This window comes from Mobula birostris, chromosome 6 (genome assembly GCF_030028105.1).
Source record: "Mobula birostris isolate sMobBir1 chromosome 6, sMobBir1.hap1, whole genome shotgun sequence".
Classification (NCBI taxonomy): Eukaryota; Metazoa; Chordata; class Chondrichthyes; order Myliobatiformes; family Myliobatidae; genus Mobula; species Mobula birostris.
In genome coordinates, this window is record NC_092375.1 from 45222923 (window position 1) to 45244807 (window position 21885).

The window sequence follows — 21885 nt, forward strand, 5'->3', positions numbered from 1 at the left end:
TCTTTATAATAGAAATTCATGTAGTATTACAGTAAATCCAGGTAACAAGTTCATCAAAAGCTTTTGTGAATTAAGAAGATAATCAAAACTCATAGATTGGTATTCATTGTTTTATTAAGTAATAAGTTTTTTTATGTTTTAATACTGAACTAGTGGTCACTCTAAGCACACCACCAACAAACATTCCCAAAACCTGGTTCAGGCTCACAAAGCCATTCAGTATCGGCACTGAATATACAGAATTATATATTAACACAAACATTATGGATAGATTAATCAGCATTACATTAAAGTTTGTGAAACATCCTGAGGCTGTGAAGGATGTTATTTAATATAAGTATTTCTTTATTAAAACTAAAATATACAGTTATTGATGTCAATTAGAAACAGTAGAGATTCTTTCTGTGAATTCTAATATAACACTACAGCTCAGTTTTCTCAAGTTAACCAAGAGGACTGATCAGCCAGGATCTTCCATACTGTCTCCAGGTAATACAATCCATTTTATATGGAACTGAAATAGGTCAAATTGTTGCCTTTAGGCCTGCATTTATTCTGCCTGGGTAGAATTAAGTTATTTAACTTCTTCTCATATGTTATAGACTAACCTTTCCCACTTTGTTCACTTATTCTGCTCCCTCATTTCATTAAATTGACTTCTTAAAAATACCATCTAGTCATGGGCATCTCTATATCAAAGCAGTTATATTTTATTATATTGTGGTCACTGTCCCAACATTACAATAATTTCCTTTGTGTTTAGATGATTCAAGAGATTTATAGTCCATTTGACCACTGGCTGTCAACAATTCTTTGTCCTATTGGTTTGCTCATTGCAATAACTAACTTTGAATGTAAATCTAAACAGATCCTTTCCTGTTCCTGGTTGTGAATTTTAGAAACTCTGATACTCTTCTCTAGAGTTTACTGACATCTACTTAAGGGCTACCACATGCGCTTTAGCTGAAAGGGAGTTCCAATGTCTGGATACACTATGGGAGAAGGCGTAGTGGGCAATAAATGTGGGAATGCAGATAAACCACATGCAAGAGAAAATCTATAGATGCTGGAAATCCAAGCAACACACACAAAATGCTGGAGGAACTCAGCAGGTCTGGCAGCATCTATGGAAAAGAGTATAGATGATGTTTCAGGCCAAGACACTTCAGCAGGACTAGAGAAAAAAAGCTGAGGTGTCAGAGTTAGAAGGTGGCGGAGGGGATGGAGAAACTCGAGGTGATAGGTGAAACCGGGAGGGGGCAGGGGGACGGGTGAAGTAAAAAGCTGGTAAGTTCATTGGTGAAAAAGATACGGGGCTGAAGAAAGGGGAATCTAATAGGAAAGGACAGAAGGCCATAGAAGAAAGACAAGAGGTAGGTGATGACTAGATAAGGAGATAAGTCAAAAGAGGGAAAAGGGAATGGGGAATGTTGAAGGTGGAGGAGCCATTACTGGAAGTTCAAGAAATTAATGTTCATGCTGTCAGGTTGCAGGCTACCCAAATGGAATTCAAGATGTTGCTCCTCCAATCTGAGTGTGGCTTTATCGCAACAGTTGAGGAGTCCATGGACGGACATGTCAGAAAGGAATGGGAAGTGGAAGTAAAACGGGTGGCCACTGGGAGAACCCGCTTCTTCCGGCAGGATTTTAATTCCACTTCCCATTCGCCAGAAAAAGCAGGATCTTCCAGCGACCGCCCCCCCATTTTAATTCCACTTCCCATTTCCATTCCGACATGTCAACCCATGGCCTCCTCTACTATTGTGATGAGGCCACACTCAGGTTGGAGGAGCAATACCCTATATTCTGTCTCCAACCCTGCGGCATGAACATCGATTTCTCGAACTTCCAGTAATGCCCCACCCCCCACTCTCCTTCACCGTTCCTCATTTCCATTTTCCTCTCTCATCTTGTCTCCTTACCTGCCCATCACCGACCTCTGGTGCTCCTTCCCCCTTGTCTTTCTTCCATAGCCTTCTGTCCTCTCCAATCAGATTTCCCCTTCTCCAGTCCTGCATCTCTTTCACCAATCAACTTCCCAGCTCTTTACCTCACTCTTGCCCTCCCTCCCCCAGTTTCACCTATCACCTTGTGCTTCATCCTCCCCTCCCCCCACCTTCTAACTTTGACATCTTTTATTCTGCAGTCCTGCTGAAGGGTCTCGGCCCGAAACGTCGACTGTACTCTTTTCCATAGATGCTGCCTGGCCTGCTGAGTTCCTCCAGCATTTTGTGTGTGTTGAATGCAGAACAATATTTCCTTTATTTTTGTTTTGCAGCTGTGCAGTCCATTGCTGTTAACAGGAATTTTTTTTAAAAACATAGCCTGACAACACTGCGGCACTTTAATAAAGCTTTAATATAAATGAAGGTTCCAGCTGCAAGACAACGAAGGCTATGGGGGCAAACAACAGGAATTCTGCAGATGCTGGAAATTCAAGCAACACATCAAAGTTGCTGGTGAATGCAGCAGGCCAGGCAGCATCTCTAGGAAGAGGTGCAGTCGACGTTTCAGGCCGAGACCCTTCGTCAGCACTAACTGAAGGAAGAGTTAGTAAGAGGTTTGAAAGTGGGAGGGGGAGGGAGAGATCCAAAATTATAGGAGAAGACAGGAGGGGGAGGGATGGAGCCAAGAGCTGGACAGGTGATTGGCAAAAGGGATACGAGAGGATCATGGGACAGGATGTCCGGGAAGAAAGACTGGGGGGGGGGGGGACCCAGAGGATGGGCAAGGGGTATATTCAGAGGGACAGAGGGAGACAAAGGAGAGTGAGAGAAAGAATGTGTGTATAAAAATAAATAACAGATGGGGTACAAGGGGGAGGTGGGGCATTAGCGGAAGTTAGAAAAGTCGATGTTCATGCCATCAGGTTGGAGGCTACCCAGATGGAATATAAGGTGTTGTTCCTCCAACCTGAGTGTGGCTTCATCTTTACAGTAGAGGAGGCCATGAATAGACATGCCAGAATGGGAATGAGATGTGGAATTAAAATGTGTGGCCACTGGGAGATCCTGCTTTCTCTGGTGGACAGAGCATAGGTGTTCAGCAAAGCGGTCTCCCAGTCTGCGTCGGGTCTCGCCAACATATAAAAGGCCACATCAGGAGCACCGGACGCAGTATATCACCCCAGCCGACTCACAGGTGAAGTGTCGCCTCAGCTGGAAGGACTGTCTGGGGCCCTGAATGGTGGTAAGGGAGGAAGTGTAAGGGCATGTGTAGCACTTGTTCCGCTTACAAGGACAAGTGCCAGGAGGAGATCAGTGGGGAGGGATGGGGGAGACGAATGGACAAGGAAGTCGTGTAGGGAGCGATCCCTGTGGAAAGCAGAGAGAGGTGGGGAGGGAAAGATGTGCTTAGTGGTGGGATCCTGTTGGAGGTGGTGGAAGTTAAGGAGAATAATATGTTGGACCCGGAGGCTGGTGGGGTGGTAGGTGAGGACCAGGGGAACTAGGTGAGGACCAGGGGAACCCTATTCCTAGTGGGGTGGCGGGAGGATGGAGTGAGAGCAGATGTATGTGAAATGGGGGAGATGCGTTTAAGAGCAGAGTTGATAGTGGAGGAAGGGAAGCCCCTTTCTTTAAAAAAGGAAGACATCTCCCTCATGCTGGAATGAAAAGCCTCATCCTGAGAGCAGATGCAGTGGAGACAAAGGAATTGTGAGAAGGGGATGGCATTTTTGCAAGAGACAGGGTGAGAAGAGGAATAGTCCAGATAGCTGTGAGAGTCAGTAGGCTTATAGTAGACATCAGTGGATAAGCTGTCTCCAGAGACAGAGACAGAAAGATCTAGAAAGGGGAGGGAGGTGTCTGAAATGGACCAGGTAAACTTGAGAGCAGGGTGAAAGTTGGAGGCAAAGTTAATAAAGTCAACGAGCTCAGCATGCGTGCAGGAAGCAGCGCCAATGCAGTCATCGACGTAGCGAAGGAAAAGTGGGGGACAGATACCAGAATAGGCATGGAACATAGATTGTTCCACAAAGCCAACAAAAAGGCAGGCATAGCTCGGACCCATACGGGTGCCCATAGCTACACCTTTAGTTTGGAGGGAGTGGGAGGAGCCAAAGGAGAAATTATTAAGAGTAAGGACTAATTCCGCTAGACGGAGCAGAGTGGTGGTAGAGGGGAACTGATTGGGTCTATGGGGGACAGCATTTCAGTCACTCGTAGTCATCCACTTGCACAGTTTAAAGGAAAGAGTGGTGGAGAAACTCCACAAGAGGACAGTGCTGGCAGAGCTCAGCCAATCACACTAATGACAATAGCTGTGACCAGGCAGATGGCTGAACATCAGCGTCAATTGACCAAAATAAGATAGGCAAGTTCAAAAGCAGAAGACAACCCTAACTCAAATTGTACACGACAAAATAGAAAGCAGTTGTGAGTGTTGGAAGTCAATCATTACAGACCTTCAGCATTGATGTAAAGTTTGTCAGGGCAGAGGCTGCGAGTTGTGAGGCGCATGACCTTAGGACCTCTCCATAGAATACTTAGTCAAGAATGCAACTGAATAACTAATAGTTTATTAATGCATGGAATCAAGTCTCACATCTCATACACTACATTTATATTGCCATTTTTGATCAGTTGCACTATTTTAATTACTGATATTGCCAGTTTTCTAGATATTACATATATGATTGGTATCTACCAGAAGCCAGATTACTTACCTCTTTGTCCTTGTCTTCGCGATCGACAACTTTTCCAAATTAAACAAAGCAGAACAAATGATATGATCATTGCCCCTGCTATTATTCCTGCTATTAACAGAATTTTAATATAACTATTTGGTGTTCCATTATCTGTGAAACAGAAATAAATGAAAATATGAATAATACCAACAAAATCAGCACAGTATGAATTTGCCAATATGTATTCAAACAGAAAATATTAAGATATGAAATAATCTGCATGTCAGACCATAAGACATAGGAGCAGAATTATGCCATCTGCCCCATCGAGTCTGCTCTACCATTCAATCGTGGCTGATCCTCTTTTCTATCTCCTCCTGAACCCCAGTTCCTGGCCTTCTCCCCGTAAACAACAGGAATTCTGCAGATGCTGGAAATTCAAGCAACACACATCAAAGTTGCTGGTGAACGCAGCAGGCCAGGCAGCATCTGTAGGAAGAGTTTCAGTCGACGTTTCAGGCCGAGACCCTTCGTCAGGCTTAGTCCTGACGAAGGGTCTCGGCCTGAAACGTCGACTGCACCTCTTCCGACAGATGCTGCCTGGCCTGCTGCGTTCACCAGCAACTTTGATGTGTGTTGCTTCTCCCTGTAACCTTTGCTGCCATGTCCAATCAAGAACCTATCAGTCTCTGCCTTAAATACACCCAAAGACCTGGGCTCCACAGCTGCATGTGGCAACAAATTCCACAAATTCACCACCCTTTGGCGAAAGAAATTTCTCCGCGTCTGTTTTGAAAGGGCGCCCTTCTTTCCTGATGCTGTGCCCTCTTGTCCTAGACTCTCCCATCATGGGAAACATCCTTATCACATCTACTCTGTCTAGGCCTTTCAATATTCGAAAGGTTTCAGTGAGATCCCCCCTCATCCTTCTGAATTCCAGCAAGTAGATAACGGTTTCATTCCTAGACAATAGTGTATAATCACTATTTAAATTCCTATTAAATTATTTATCTATTCCGTTCATTACAAATGGGACTAAGCAGCATCCATCAGGGACCCCCACCACCCAGGGCATGATCTCTTCTTGCTACTGCAATCAGGAAGAAGATAAAAGAGCCTCAGGACTCACACCACCAAGCTCAGGAATAGTTATTACCCCTCATCCATCAGGCTCTTAAATCAAAGGAGATAACTTCACTCAACCTCAGTTACCCCATCATTGAAATGTTCCCACAACCTATGGCATTTCTTTCAAGGACTCTTTATTACATATTCTGAATACTTATGGCTGATCTAGTTATTATTTCTTTCTTTTTGTATATGCACAGTTTGTTGACTTTTGCACACTGGTTGAATGCCAAAGTTGGCTGTGGTCTGTCATTGATTATATTATGGTTATTATTCTATTACGGATTTATTGAGTATGTCTGCAAGGAAATGAAACTCAGGGTTGTATATGGTGACATACATGTACTTTGATAATAAATTTACTTTGAACTTTAATTTTCTACTTAATGACAATCAGAATTGTTAGGACCTAAAACTAACACTACCTAAAGCCAGCCCAAGTATCTCAGCAAAGTGTTACTGGGATCCTTCGGAACTCAAGCTGACCTGGGGGAACGGTGAAGAACATATGTCTCAAGGTTTTCTGCAGCTGCACTGGATCTTTGGTAGAGAAGGTGGAATACTGCTTTATCCAAAGGGGCAAGAAAGCTGTAAGAAATGGTATCAAACCTTGAAACCAACGTGTCAGGTTCTGAATGCTGCAAGAAGCCAAGGATACTTCATGCACATCGTCAAGGTCAGTGAACCTGTATTTAATATGTTCAATCAAATGCACCATTGGTTCCCTACATTGATCAATGAACCTCAGATCTACTGACAGTCTCTAATGGCCAGGATCCGCAGCTGACACTTCCAGCCGCACTGCAGGGTTTTCACACATTCGTAACCCTTAACTATTCAACAATGACACATCAACCAAACAAATGGTGCTGCAGTCTCTGACACAGTTTCTGATCTCATGCTGGATGTAGCTGCGTGCAGCTGAAAGCAGCAACAGTGAAGCTGCAGGTCACGTCCTTATGGTGAAAACAGAGTTCACCATTGCTGGACTGGCAATTATTGAGATTTGGCCACTGCTGGGATCACAATTATACGTTTGTATATTAAAAAAGCTTCTCATACCTAATCCTCCCTACATCTCCCGTGAATTTCCTTACTTCAAAAGGTTTGGACAATACAAGCGCACATAGCTTATTCTCTACACCCTTCACTTCACCTCAGCTCTGTTCTTGGTTTCATTTCCAGTTTAAGTACTGAAACCTGGGCAGACCGAGGTAGAGAGTAAAGTGTCAGTGATAATGAAGAGATTACAAACCTCAAATGCACACTCACAGTCATGGCAGCGAGGGAATTTTATGGAATAGCTTAGAGACAGAATATGCACATGTTGACAAGATAAATTCTGGTGATCTTCATCCTGTACAGGAGGGGATGAACAGAGGCATGGCCAGTTTCATGGAACTCCATTAGAGTTCTGCTGCAGAGGACTCAAAGAGGATACCGAAGCTACTTTTAAAGATATATAAAGAGCAAAAGCGAGGCATCAGTAAATATTAGACTGCTAGAAAATGATGTTAGAGAGGTAGCAATGGGGAAGAAGGAAATGGTGGATGAACTGAATAAGTATTTTGCATCAGTCTTCACTATGGAAGACATTAGTAGTATGCTGAAAGTTTGAAAGTGTCAGGGGCAGAAGTGAGTGCAGTTCCAATTAGTAGGGAGAAGTTGGGAATTAGTTGGGAAGCTGAAAGGTCTGAAGGTAGATAAGTCACCTGGACCAGATGGACTACACCTCAGGGTCTGAAAGAGGTGGCTGAAGAAATCATGGATGTATTAATGACTTTTCAAGAATCACTAGGTTCTGGAATGGTTTCAGAGGACTGGAAAACTGCAAATGTCACTCCACTCATCAAGGAGGGGGAGGGGGAGAAAGAATAGTAATTATAGGCCAGGTAGCCTGACTTCAGTGATTGGGAACACTTTGGAGTTGATTGTTAAGGATGTGGCCTCAAGGTACTTGGAGACACATGATAAAATAAGCCAAAGTCAGCACAGTTTCCTTAAGGGGAATTTCCTTTTTCGTTATATGTCAATGATCTGCGTGGTGAAAACGATGACTTGGGGCCAAGTCTGCGGGCGATACAAAAATAGATGGAGAGGCTTATAGTGTTGAGGAAGCAGGGAAACTGCAGAAGGACTTAGAGAGGTTAGGAGAATGGGCAAAGAAGTGTCAGATGGAATACAGTGTCAGGAAGTTTATGGTCATACACTTTGGAATAAGGATTAAAAGTATAGTCTACTTTCTAAAAGGGGAGAAAATTCAAAGATCCAAGGTGCAATGGGAATTGGGGGTCCTCATGTAGGACCCCCTAAGGTTAACTTGCAGGTTGAGTCAGTGGTGAGGTAGGCAAATGTAATGTTCACATTAATTTCAAGAGGACTAGAACATAAAGGCAAGGTTATAATGTTGAGTCTTTATAAGATGCTGTTGAGGCCTCACTGGAGTATTGTGAGCAGTTTTTGGGCCCCTTATCTAAGAAAGGATGTACTGACGTTGGAGTGGGTTCAGAGGAGTTTCACGAAAATGATTCCCAGAATGAAAAGGTTATTATACGAGGAGTGTTTGATAGCTCTGAGCCTGTACTTGCTGCAATTTAGAAGAATGAGAGGGGATATTATTGAAATCTACCGAATATTGAAAGGCTTGGTAGAATGGATGTGGAGGGGATGTTTCCTATAGTCTGGGAGTCTAGGACCAGATGGCACAGGTTCAGAAGAGGAGGAGGAATTTCCTTAGCCACAGGGTGGTGAATCTGTGGAATTTGTTGCTACAGTTGGCTTTGGAGGCCAAGTCATTGGGTGTATTTAAGGCAGAGGTTAATAGCTCTTAACTAGTCAGGACATGAAAGGTTATGGGGAGAAGGCAGGAGAATGGGATTAAGAGGGAAATGGATCAGCATGATGAAATGGCGGAACATTCTCGATCGGCCGAATGAACCAATTCTGCTCCCTTGTCTTTTGGTCTTAGTATATCAGCAAACACATCAATTACCTGCACAATGATTCACTTTTACGGTCTGAGCTTCACTAATTTTATTTTTAGCAATGCAGATATAGGTCTTGTTTCCTGTCTTTTTAAAGGAAAATCTTCTCTCTAAATGATGGCCTTGAACTGTTTCAGTTAGTGAGTCACTGTGTAATGTTATGTTGATTTTTGTTCCGTTCTCCACACTGCAGGTTATATTGATTTCTTCTGGAGAATTACAGCTGATGTTCAAGACAGGGTCTGAGACTTTCTCTGAAATAAAAAGAATTACATTTTATGAATACATTTGACAATGGGAACAGCATTCACTTTCATTTGAATGTATGTATATGGCGACACATATATAATACATTCACTTTGAACTCTTTCTTTCATTTCAATTATTTTCAACAGTGGACGATGAGAATATTCAGAAGACCATTTGACATTATTGGAGGCTGAAACACACCAATGTTTCTGGTTAATGGCCTTTCATCAGAGCAAATCTGAGTTTGAGAGAAGAACTTCACTCCCCTGTAAGGAAGAGAGTTCAAATGATTCAAGGCCTTGAAGAAAGAAAACAAACTTCCTGTTGTATCTGAAATGAGTGACTTTATAATTTTAAACAGTAGCTCTTGTTCTGAATTCTCCCAAAAGAGGAAATACCTTCTCCATATCCACCCTGTCAAAATTCCTCAGGAGTGCATATCTTTCATTAAAGTCCCTTTCACAGTTCTAAACTCCTACAGAGGCAGGAAATTATTGGAAACATTCTGAGAGAGAAGATAAAGATCACTTGGAAAGGTGGGGACTGATCAGAAATGGCCAACACAGCTTTATCAAGAACAGATCTTATCTGATTGAATATTCTGGGGAGGGAACAAAGTTTATTGGTGAGGATGGTGCAGTGGTTATATTCACGTGGACTTCAGAAATGCCTTTGACAAGGCATGAATGGTCCAAAAGATTAGGGTCTATAGGATTTAGGACAAGTTGGAAAATTGGATCCAAAGTTGGCTGGGCATTAGTAGACAGAAGCTGATATTAGAGGGTTTTTTTATGATATGCCTGTGACCTGTGGTGTTCCCCAGGATTCATCCCTCATTGTATGTACATTTGGACGTGGATGGAGAAGGCATGAGCAGTCAATTTGCTGATGGTATGAAGATTGGTTTAGTTGTTGACAGCGTGAAGGGAAGGTAATATGCTAATATTGAAATGTTATTGTAATGGCAGGTAAAATCTAATCCTGATAAATACGAGACATTGAAGCACTAATGAAGCCAGAAAGTATGTCATGAATGGTAAGGTCCCAGGGAGTACTGAGTAATAGTAATTGTACAAGTCCAAAGATCCTTGAAAATGGCAGCACACGTGGATGTCATGGCTTAGAAGGCATATGGAATACTGGCCTTCGTTATTTGGGACTTTGAATACAAGAGCTGGAAGTTTATGTTCCAACTTCAATAAACATTGGTCAGACCTCAGCTGGAGTACTACATGCTGTTCTATAGAAAAGATATTGGCAAGAGTACGGAAGAGATTCATCCAAGTATTGACTGCAGTGGAACATTTCAATTAGAAGATGAGAATAGAGAGGTGAGGATAATTCTCTCTTTTGAGCACAGAAGGTTAAGAGGGGACATGGCTGAGGTACATAACATTGAGAGAGACATAGATAGATCATGTTTTCCCTTATCAGAGGTGAATAAAACTAGAGGACATAGACAATCAGTAAGGGATAAGTGATTTAAAAGATATGTAAGGGGGATCCTTATCACCAAAACAGTAGCCTGCACTCGAATGCACCATTTGAGAAAGAGGCAGAGGCTGACAAAATTTCAGTGCCTAGATAAGCACTGAAATATAGAAAGTTGCAGGCCTAGTGCTGAAAGATGGATTAATACAGATGGGTGGTTACTGGTTGGTGTGAACATGGTGGCAAATAGTCTGTTTTCATTGCGTATAGCTCTATAATTTAAGGAGATGCACGTGCACTACTAAACTCGCCAAGCACCTCCAGCTCTAGCATCTGCAGTCTCTTTGGTTTCAATTCTAGGAGCAGGGTATCATACTGCTGTTGTGCTGAACTTGGTGAGACCACATCATCTTGCCTACTTACCCAAGAAAGTCTGTGTTTGCCATGGAGAGAAAGAAAGCAGCACTAATTCACCAGGAGTCATTTCACACCTGGTGTATTCGACATGAGATAAGATTGAACAGATTGGAACTGTAATCTCCAAAGTTTAGCTGAAAGAATGAAGATCTAACTGAAACATAGATTCTGGGAGGGTTTAACACGTTTCCCTACCCAAGACATCTAGGACCAGGAGACATAGATTCAGAGTAGGGGATAAGGTGTTTAACACTTAGATAGGGAGACATTTCTTCACTAAGATGGTAGTGGGACTTCAATCATTGTGTTATCACAGAATCCTGGACAACAACGCAAACAGGTTATGTGGGGATAATGCTGAGACAGAAGTTCAGCCACGATCTTAATGAATGGCACAGGAGTACCAAAGGTCTTGATGGCCTGCTGCTGTTCTTCTCGCCAATGGAAACTCAAAAGAAAAAATGAAAAAAAAAAAAGTGATTTTTCTTTTGAACTTCCTCTTTTATTATTCACTCTGCTGGTATACTAATTCTTTCCCCTCTTTGCATTTCTCTATCTGTGCCTGACATCAAATATAGTATGTACTTTCTGCTCAATCCTCAAGCTGAATTCCATAATCATTTTATGTATATGGTTATATACCCATTTATTCAAGTCCAGATAACAAGCTTCCCTCAATGCATATTTTCCATAATTTGGAGTGTAGGATATGCTTTAGTTAAATTCGCAGAAGCAAAAACAAAACTGATTGACTCGTAAGACTTACTTACTAATTAGTGTAAGTGATGCAAGAATTAACAAAACTGATGCTGTTAAACATAGTGATAACAAGATCATCATGTTGATTCCATTGTTTTTACCACAATGGAACAAGTTATTGAATCTTGCACTCAGCTCTTTGCCAAACACCTTGCACCAGAATTTTTTTTAAGTGCATGTTATTCAGGGTGATGAAAATATATCTAAATTTCATTGTACTTCATAATCAGCAGCTTTGCACAGTTCAAAATGGAGTTACAGATATGGTGCAATGTAGCAAAGACAAACTTTATTCACTCCATCGTGTAGAACTTGGGGAAGTAGAAATTTAGGTCAGAGATCAGAGGAAGATTCTATTAAGCAGAATCTTGTGAAAATGCAGATACTGATGGAAGGAAAAATAATGTTATAATTTAAGAATATGTTAGGTAGGTTGTGTAAAGGAAAACTGAGTGAAAGAAACTGCTGCTAATTTGAAGGTTACGCTTTGGTATAGGATTGGTCGTATTGAATGTTAAGTTTTCAATGGCATGTAACTCTAAATATTGTCCCTTTCTTCTACAGAATATTATTAACTGTTTAGTATGTAGATTAGTTTAATGAGTGATTATTTTGCAATTAATGCTTATCATTAGAAGTTTATATCTGCAATAGTAATCTGTATAATAAGTCTTTCCAGATACTTTTAATTGAATGAGCTGGCAATGGAAAAGATTTTGCTCATTTATTTACATCCTACTAAGCTGATTTGGGTAACTAACTCAGCTGCAATTAAAATAAAATTGATTAACAGATTAGTACATCTTCCAATATACAAGTCTGGTAATACATATGATTCAGCAGCTTAATTCAATGTTTAAGTGTAATTCCATCTGAAAACCTCCACAGTAGAAGGTGTCACAAAATGAAAACTTTACAAAATGGAAAGACATCATTAGCTGCAGTTAGAATAGTCAACGAAATATTACACTTTACACCATATCAAAAATCGCCAATAGAGAAAGCTTTTAGAAGCGTTTATCATAACAGTTAGAAGGCAAGGGAACAGGGATTCAATGAAGGAAAATCATATTTAACAAGTTTGATAGATTTTTTTTTGATGAGCTAACAGACAGAACTGATGAGAGCAATGTGGTGTACCTGGACTGCCAGATGGCTGTTCATTGGATGCCACATATCCACACAGTTAAAGTGCATGGCTTAAATAGAACATTAACACAAAGATGTTGAAACAACAAAAAACAGGGTTATGGTGAATGATCGTCCACCAATCTTGAGAAGAGTGAATAGTGGAATTCACCAAGGTTGACGTTTGTTTTGGCCAGTTTTTAATGATCTACACTTGTAGTGCTCGTCACTATTTCTACATTTCTGGATGACTCAAACTTGACCAGTATTGTGAATTGTGAGGATAATAGTGATAAATCGCAGCAGGATATAAGCAGGCTGATGGAATGAGCAGACACGTTGTTTAATGCTGAGATGTGTGAGAAGGTACATTCTTCCAGGAAAAATTAGTAGAGGCAACACATACAAAATTCTAGATGAACTCAGCAGGTCAGACAGCTGCTATGGAAATCAATAAACAGTTAACACTTCGGGCTGACACCCTTCTTCAGGACCGGAAAGGAAGGGTGAAGATGCCAGAATAAAAAGATAGGGGGGAGGGGAAGAAGGACTAGCTAGAAGATGATAGGTGAAGCCAAGTAGGTAGGAAAGATAAAGAGCTGGAGAAGAAGGAAGAGGAGAGGAGAATGGACCATGGGAGAAAGGGAAGAAGGAGGGGCACAAGAGGGAGGTGATAGGCAGGCGAGAACAGATAAGAGGCCGGAGTAGAAAATAGCGGGAGGGGAGGAAAGGAAGAAATCGATGTTCATGCTATCAGGTTGGAGGCTACCCAGACAGAATATGTGTTGTTGCTCCTCTATCCTGACAGTGTCCTCATTGTGGTAAAAGAGGAGACCATGGACCAACATGTTGAGAGGGGAATAGGAGACAGGGTATAGAACTTAAAATGGGGATATGAATTAAAATGGTTGGCCACTGGAAAATACTGCTCTTGGCAGATGGAGCAGATGTGCTCGACAAAGCAGTCCCCCAATATACATTAGGTTTCACCAATGCAGAAGAATCTGTGTTAGCAGCACCAGATACAGCAGACAACCCCAAAAAGATTTGCAGATGAAGTGTTGCCTCACCTAAAAGGACTGTTTGAGACCCTGAATGGAGGAGGTTAATGGGCAGGTGTAACACTTCAGTCTCTTGCAGGGGTGTGTGCCACAAGGGAGATTAGTGGAGAGGGACAAATGGACAAGGGAATCACACAGGGAGCAATCCTAGTGGAAAGCATATAGTGGACGGGAAGTAAAGATGTTTTGATGGTAGGATCCCATTGAGGATGGCCGGAGTTGCGGGGAATGATGTATTGAATACGAAGGCTCATGGGGTGGTAGGTGAGGATGAGACGAATTCTATCCCTATTGAGGCAGCGGAAAGATGGGGAAGAGACCTTTCTGCCAACTTCCACCCTGCCCTTAAATTCACTTGGTCTATTTCCAACACCTCCCTCCACTTGTTCGATCCCTCTGCCTCTATCTTTGGAAACAATCTGTCCAGTGACATCTTATATAAACCTACCAATTTCCATGGCTATCTTATCTATACCCCTTCTTAACCTGTCTCCTGTAAATATACTATTCACTTTACTCAAGTCCTTCGTCTCCACCGCATCTGTTCCCAGGTTAAGACTCTCCTTTCCAGGACACCAGAGATGTCCTTTTCCTTCAAAGAAATGGGTTTCCCTTCCTCTGCCATTGATGCTGCTCTCACCCGCATTGCCTCCATTTCCCAGACATCCATACTCACCCCCTGCAAGATGGCTTTTTAGAATAGCTTGTGGTTGAACCCAACAGAGGAAAGACAATTCTGGACTGGGTGTTGTGTAATGTACACAGTATAATCTAGATATGGTTGTTTCATGCATTTCAGACTTCCATTTTAGCATTTTGTAATTTTGTTTCCATCACAACAATCTTTGCAGGTGCTAGGGCTCACCCACACAATTGACATCAGGGGTCTGCAATGTATGCACGTGTCAACCACCTATGACCTAGATGCTACACTTGAGACTGGGTCATGCAAAATTACTCTGAAATCACACATCATCGCTGCCAAATCTACACCATGAAATCAAATGCCATTATTTGCCCAAGAGAAGCTCGTACCAGTTCACAGAATAAATGAAAGAGGACGGAAGAACTCCATCAAGATAAATTTAGATTCAATAGAGCCAAAAATATATATCCTATCAATCATTCTGGAAATATTACAAATATATGTTTTCTTGGCAGTTTTTCATGTTTTTTTTTCGAACTTAACTGGGACAATTGATTGAGGCAATGTTACAAACATGTTTACTTAAAAATTGTACTGTTCAGAAACAAAATATTTGGTACAATACACTAGTATATTCCAGTAAGAAATGGAATGATATTCCCTAATGAATTAATACTGACAGTCTATTGTTATCTGTTATAGATGAGTATTGATTTGGGAGCTAATGCTTCAGCTTTTATTGTAAATTATGGGTCAGAGTGGCTTGGTATTGGCTCTTGCTGTTGCTGATGGTACAGCTCAAACACCATCTATAAATTTGCCTATGACATCACTATCACTGGCAGAAACTCCAATTGGGACAAGGAGTCATACAGTGGCAAGATAGATCAGCCGGTTGAGTGGTGTTGTATCAACAATCCTGCAGTCAATGTCAGCAAGACCAAGGCATTTACTGTGGACTTTCAGGAAGGCTCAGTCAGGAAAGTACACACCAGTCCTCATTGAGGCTTCAGTGGTGGAAAGAGTGAGCAGCTTCAATTCCTGGGCCCAATCATTGATGGGGTCAAGAAGGCGGCATGCTAGTGGCTATAATTCATTAAGAGTTTGAGGAAATTTGACACGTCACCGAAGGCTAGCAAATTTCTACAGATGTACAATGGATAGCATCCTGAGTGGTGCATCACTGCCTGTTATGGAAGCTCCAATGCACAGAATCAAAAACTGCTGCAGAGGGTCATAGACTCAGCAAACTCCATCGGGAGCACACGCTACCCACCATTGAGGACATCTTCAAGGGTGGCACCTCAAGAAGGCGCTTCCATCATTAAGGACCTTCACCATTCAGAACATGCCCTCTTCTCATTACTACCATTACGGAGGAGGTACAGGGACCTGAAGACCCACAGCTTCTTCCCCTCTGCAGTCAGATTTCTGAATGGTCCATGAACACTACCTCACTATTCCTCCTTTACACTATGTCAATGTTTCCTCTAATTTGTGTTTTTTTTTTAACAGCTGCACAGACCAACCATTGCTCTGAGCAGGAAACTTCTACGTGGCCTGAAGACTGTATGGCACATTACATAAAAGAAAATTCCAGCTACACAGTAGCAAAGGCTATGTGAACAGGAGCATTTTGGTTACTGCGTGGCCACACACACACGCAGTTTGGAAGGAACAGTGGCCTATATATTTATATGTAACCTATTAGTCTTGCACTGTACTGCTGCAACAAAACAACTAATATCATGACATAGTGCATGTTAGTGATAATAGATCGGGCTCTGATTCTGATTAGCACCGCCTAATCGCTAGCTATTCATTGGGTATGACTCATCTTTAAATTTTTGTTCTTGTTTGCCTCGAAACCTGTTAATGTCAGCAGATTTTGGATCTGATATCCTATAACTTGCAGCCTTAGGATACAGTGAATAGTGCACTGGTGTGCACTTTAGTTTAGCTTTTAAGATACACTAAAATGGGCAGTGTGGTAGTGTAATGGTTAGCATTATACTGTCACAGCACCAGTGACCTGGGTTCAGTTCCGCCACTGTCTGTACAGATTTTGTATGTTCTCCCCGTGACTGTATGGATTTCCTCCGGCTGCTCCAGTTTCCTCCCACATTCCAAAGACAAGGTTAGAGAGTTAATTGGTCACATGGTTGTAACTGGGAGGCAAGGGATCAGGGCTGGAAGGGCCTGTTACTGTACTGTCTCATAGCAGTGTCAATTAATTTAAAACCACTTGCTACAAATTCTCAAGCGTTCATGCAGCACCACCCAAATATAGCAGCACCAGACAATAACTGACCTATCAACACACATAAAAGTTGCTGGTGAACGCAGCAGGCCAGGCAGCATCTCTAGGAAGAGGTGCAGTCAACGTTTCAGGCCGAGACTCTTCGGCTTGAAACGTCGACTGCACCTCTTCCTAGAGATGCTGCCTGGCCTGCTGCGTTCACCAGCAACTTTTATGTGTGCTGCTTGAATTTCCAGCATCTGCAGAATTCCTGTTGTTTGCGTTTTAAAATAACTGACCTATAGCAGGACACTGAGAATTCCACCAATCATAATGCAAAAAATAACAATGCTAAAAATACTTAACAGGTCGGGCAACATCTGCGGAAGGAAAACCAGAATTAACATTTCTGGTTGAAGATCCTTCATTCGAACATGAGTTTTTGACCTTAATTGTTAATCTAATTCACTGAGGGGCAATGAACATAAATAAACCCACTCACTGTGGTATTATGAAAGATAAATCATGCTTGATAAAACCTGTTTGAATTCTCTAATCATGAGTCAGCGAGAACCGATCGAGGGAAACCTGTAGATATATTTAGATTCCAAGGAAGGCATTTGATAAGGTGCCACATAAGAGGCTGGTGCATAAATTAAGATTCTAAGATGTTGGAGGATGTGTGTGAGTATGGGTTCAAAGTTTGTTATCACATAGAATACAACAAGTTGGAATAAATGGGTCATTTTCAGGAAGGGCATTACCAGTGGGGCTTTGTTATAGCTGTACAGATAATGAGTGAAAGCATAGCTGAACAACTGTGCACAGGTCAATCACCTTACTTGAAAAAGGATATAGTAACATTGGAACCTGTCCAGGTTAACTGACCCACCAAGAGATTAGATAGATTGGGTCGGTATTCCTTGGAATTTAGAAAAATGAGGGATGACCTTAATTCATACACGTAAGGAGCTCCTGGATAGGTACATGGAGCTTAGAAAAATAGAGGGCTATGGGTAACCCTAGGTAATTTCTAAAGTAAGTATATGCTCGGCACAGCAATGTGGGCAGAAGGGCCTGTATGGTGCTGTAGGTTTTCTACGTTTCTGAGATCCCCAGTGGGTTTGACAAGGCAGATGCTGAGATGTTTCCACCAGTAGGAAAGGTATGAACAAGGGCATAGAGCTACAGAGTGAAGGGTCAATCATTTAAAACCAAACTGCTATTCCCTTAGTCCTATTTTATTGTGCATTTGTGATCTACATTTTCCAGCATTTTCTGTTTTTGTTTCAGGTTACCAGTATCCATAGTGTTGGTTTTTAACCTATAAAATTAACCTGCAGTGGTACTCCTATGAATTTTGGATGTTTTTAGAGCAGGGCCAATATCAAATGTTTATAGCAGAGCGGTAACAGGCATTTGCAATGCCAGATCAGTATCACATTAACACCAAAATCTGCATTAGTGTCATAGCCAGAGTGTTGAACAGAATTAAGCAGATCAGTTTTACTACTAATTTGGCTGAGATAGACCAGGGTCATTACACTCTCCCTTTCTTCAAGTCTTGAGACACCAAACATGTCCCCCTTAGGTATGAGCACAGAGTTGTTCATGAAAAAGATGGTTAACTCTCCACAAATACGGGTTAATAGGCTAATGTTACAAATCATGTAGCATTATACAACATAATATAACAACTACGTTACAAATAATGCTTTGGAACTCCAACCAAACTCTGATCATGTTTTAAAAGAAATTGTAAGAGTATAAACTTACCAAGTAAAGACAATTTAAATGTGCAGCCATCTTGTTTGAGTCCCTGCTCATTAAATATTTCGCAGCTGTATGTTGCTTCATCACTGCTTGTTGTGGTGATAAATTTCAGGGTGCCATTTAAGAGGACTTCTACCCTTCCCAGAAAATTTCCGTACGCTTTAGAGCCGTTTTTATACCGTGCAACAAGTATGTTTCCTTTGTTCCATCGAACCTCATTTGCTTTGAGGGAAATTAGATCCGGTGATTGTAAAAATGCTGATTTCCCAAGTTCGCTGTAAACAATCTCCGCATTTTCGTTACTTGCTGTAGGAAATACTCCTGCGGGTTTTTTTAAAAAAGCAAATGTTTTGAGTGTATTTGATAAAAATGATCTCTGAAATATACATAAATAACATTTTGATCTCCAAAGCAAGGTACTAAGGAGGTGTTTTTTGATGAACTGTTATATAAAGAGCAGTTCTATTCTGCGGGATGAATTGCCGATCCGCTGTGATAATGTGGCTAATATTCAAGCCAGGCAAAACTTATCACCCTGCTTCTAAGATTTCAGCATTATTTGTTGAAAGGTTTACTTTACTTTCCTCGGAGAATGTATCATAATTCATAACAAAAAAGACTTTAAAAAAAAAACTAGAAATGAAAGGTTTGCAAGAGCCAACAGTATTATAAATAGGGAGCCACACACATAAAAGTTGCTGGTGAACGCAGCATCCCTAGGAAGAGGTACAGTCGACGTTTCGGGCCGAGAGAGACCCTTCGTCACTTTTAGGTGTGTTGCTTGAAATTCCAGCATCTGCAGATTTCCTTGTGTTTGCGTTTATAAATAGGGAGGACATTTTCTAGTTATTCACGCTGACAAGTACAAATTGTAATCACGAGGAATCTCCTGTTAGGAGTAGTTTTTTTTGTGTGTAGAGCTTATTAGTGCGCGCAAGTGTTCAAACTCAGTATTTTATGTAAATAGAGTGAACGGAGTTCGATACCGTAAAGCAGTTAAATCCTAACTATCAGCGATACAACCGATGTGTTTCAGTACATTCAATTACAAGTGTACAGTCGGAAAACCGCGTTGAATTATCCTTCTTTCCCAAGTGTTTTTACAATGAATTATCTGGCCAAATATTTTATATTTGGCATTAAACAGGCAACATCGGAAGAGCAGCCAACTAGAAGGGAAGGAAAGCAAAGGATTGCAACTTTACGGGCTATACAGATTTCACTCGTTTTATATCATTGTAAAAATTACATTTACTCCGTACAATTTAAGGCACAACAATTAACCGCAATTGTCTATCCTTACCTGACGCAGCTAGTAGAAAAAATAGGTTCAGCTGCCTTAAATACTTTCGATACCAAATCATATTGACTGATTTGTGATTGCTTATTCAGAATTGAGAGCAAATTTATTAGAGATTGTTGCAGCCTGACGAAAACATCTCGGTTCTGGGCGAAACAGAAAGAGGAAGGGTTTGAAATGGAGCTATAGCGAAGGGAGTGATTGGCAGGACAAGCTCTGAGCAACAGAGGAAACAGCGATAATGATCGGTGAGGTGAGTGACAGCTTTCAACGGAAGATGGATGTGCCAGGTACCTGTGTCTAGAATTTCTCCAGGAGGCAGTCCAGAGTGGGAAGAAAGAGTTATGAAGTACTGAGAGATGGAATATAAACAGAAATGCTGGAAGTACTCAGCAGGTCTGAAATTCTCCATCAGAACGACTCTGATGAAGGGTCCCGCGCTCGAAACGTTTCTGCTTTCCACATGTATTGCCTGACCTGCTGATTGCTCCAGCGAGTTCGTTTTCTTTATTTCAGCATCTGCAGTTGTTTGATTATTTAAAATATACTAAGTGGTGGGGAGTTGAGGGGAACAGAAGAACTGAACCTCCAGCTTCAGTGGGAATAGAGGTGATCTCCACACACCCACCTTCCCCGAAATCCTTTCACATTAGGCCACGCCGGAACTGGATTGTGAAATGATAAGAAGGAAATGCCAGTATGTTGAGAGTTCTTTTTTTTAAAAAAAACCTCTACCTTGGGGTGGAAACGCCACGACCTCGGGTCGTTTGTAGAATATTCCTGAGGGCTCCGATTTTTTTTTTTTGCGTTTTTTTTTGTCTGCATTTCAGTAATTACTAGACCCGTTGGGGCACCCTTTGAGAGAAGGGTAGTGCAGTCTGATGTGACCAGAATGAACATTAAATTTTCCTGAACGCTATTGGTATCGCTTTGCTTTGGAAACTGAAGTAGAAAACCTCAGCTTATTAAAGAAGAACGACGCGTAGCAAAGCAAATATAGCTCCTCCTCGTCTAACGAAGAACACTTTTGATAGCATCAATTCTGGTTTATCTGCTACCCTTGTGTCTCTCGTTGTCATTCTGCAGACGTGCAGCCCTTTCATCCCGGTCTCTTCATCTCTTCTGCTGTTTGTTCTTTGTCTCTGATCCTTTCTTTCAATGTACCAGCTGAAATTCACAACCTTTTTGACGAGCTATTGCAATGCTATTCTGTATTATATGACATACTAGAATGTTGCCTTCCATGTAATTTAAACCACTAAGAGAAATGTTTTCTCATGGTCATCACCTACGGGGCTCCATTCCTGTGAACTTTTTGTAACCCAAACAGTTTGCAAATTAGAAATGTGGCTGTTAACCAAGTTTACACATGACCTGCAGCCAGCTAATCTGTACTCGCATTCCCTCAAATGCTCATTCATATGTTTGGGTTGGTTTCAAGTCAGACATTTGTAGGCTGGGGAGGACCTATATTGAGAAAGGTTCCACAAAATAGCTAATATCATGTACGAATCCCTCTCCCCAGTCCAGTCTGTACAATTGGAAGAACTTCTGCATCAAAATCCCTGGGTGTGTCTTCTGCTACCACCAGGGCAGATCCACTAGAGGAGGTGACAGTCCTTCCCAGAGGTGGGAAGGACTAACCATAGGTCCTCAACATTGATTCCAAACACTGGAGATTTATGGTCAATGTAGGCATATAAACTATTTACCATGAGCTTTTCTTAGGTAATGAATCTCCTTCCAATCTACTCCTCAGCAATTTTTTCTCCAATCCTGCCTAAGGGTTTCTGCCCGAAACTTTGCCTGTGCCTTTTTCCATAGATGCTGCCCAGCCTGCTGAGTTCCTCCAGCATTTTGTGTGTGTTACCAAGAATAAAATGTTACCCCTAGAACGTTGAATAAATTGGCCCTTTCAAGCACAGATAACAGGTCACTTTGGTGCTTCACCAGGTATGACAGCATTAGGATCCTATGCCATTTAATAAATGTATTTGAATTTCATTCTGTTTAGGTGCAGATAATATAAAATAGTAAAATGAAATGATTGAAGAGATCCAACACAATTGGTGCAGGAATAATGAAATGTGTTGAATAAGGAAATTTATGGAAAGGAGGGGAGAATTAAAAAATGGGAAGATTA

At 41.5% G+C, this 21885-nt stretch overlaps 1 protein-coding gene across 1 annotated transcript in view; it reads right to left on the bottom strand.

The window, feature by feature from the left end:
• Positions 1 to 20073, bottom strand: part of LOC140199770 (T-cell surface antigen CD2-like) — a 32763-nt gene extending 12690 nt beyond the window's left edge. Inside the window, exons 1-4 of the mRNA XM_072262257.1 lie at positions 19746 to 20073; positions 18446 to 18763; positions 8748 to 8993; positions 4667 to 4798 (exon numbers count right to left, since the gene is read on the bottom strand). Of these exons, the coding sequence (XP_072118358.1) occupies positions 4667 to 4798; positions 8748 to 8993; positions 18446 to 18763; positions 19746 to 19806 (757 nt within the window). The 5' untranslated portion in view covers positions 19807 to 20073. The remainder of the gene's footprint in view (positions 1 to 4666; positions 4799 to 8747; positions 8994 to 18445; positions 18764 to 19745) is intronic.
• Positions 20074 to 21885: the final 1812 nt, after the last annotated feature.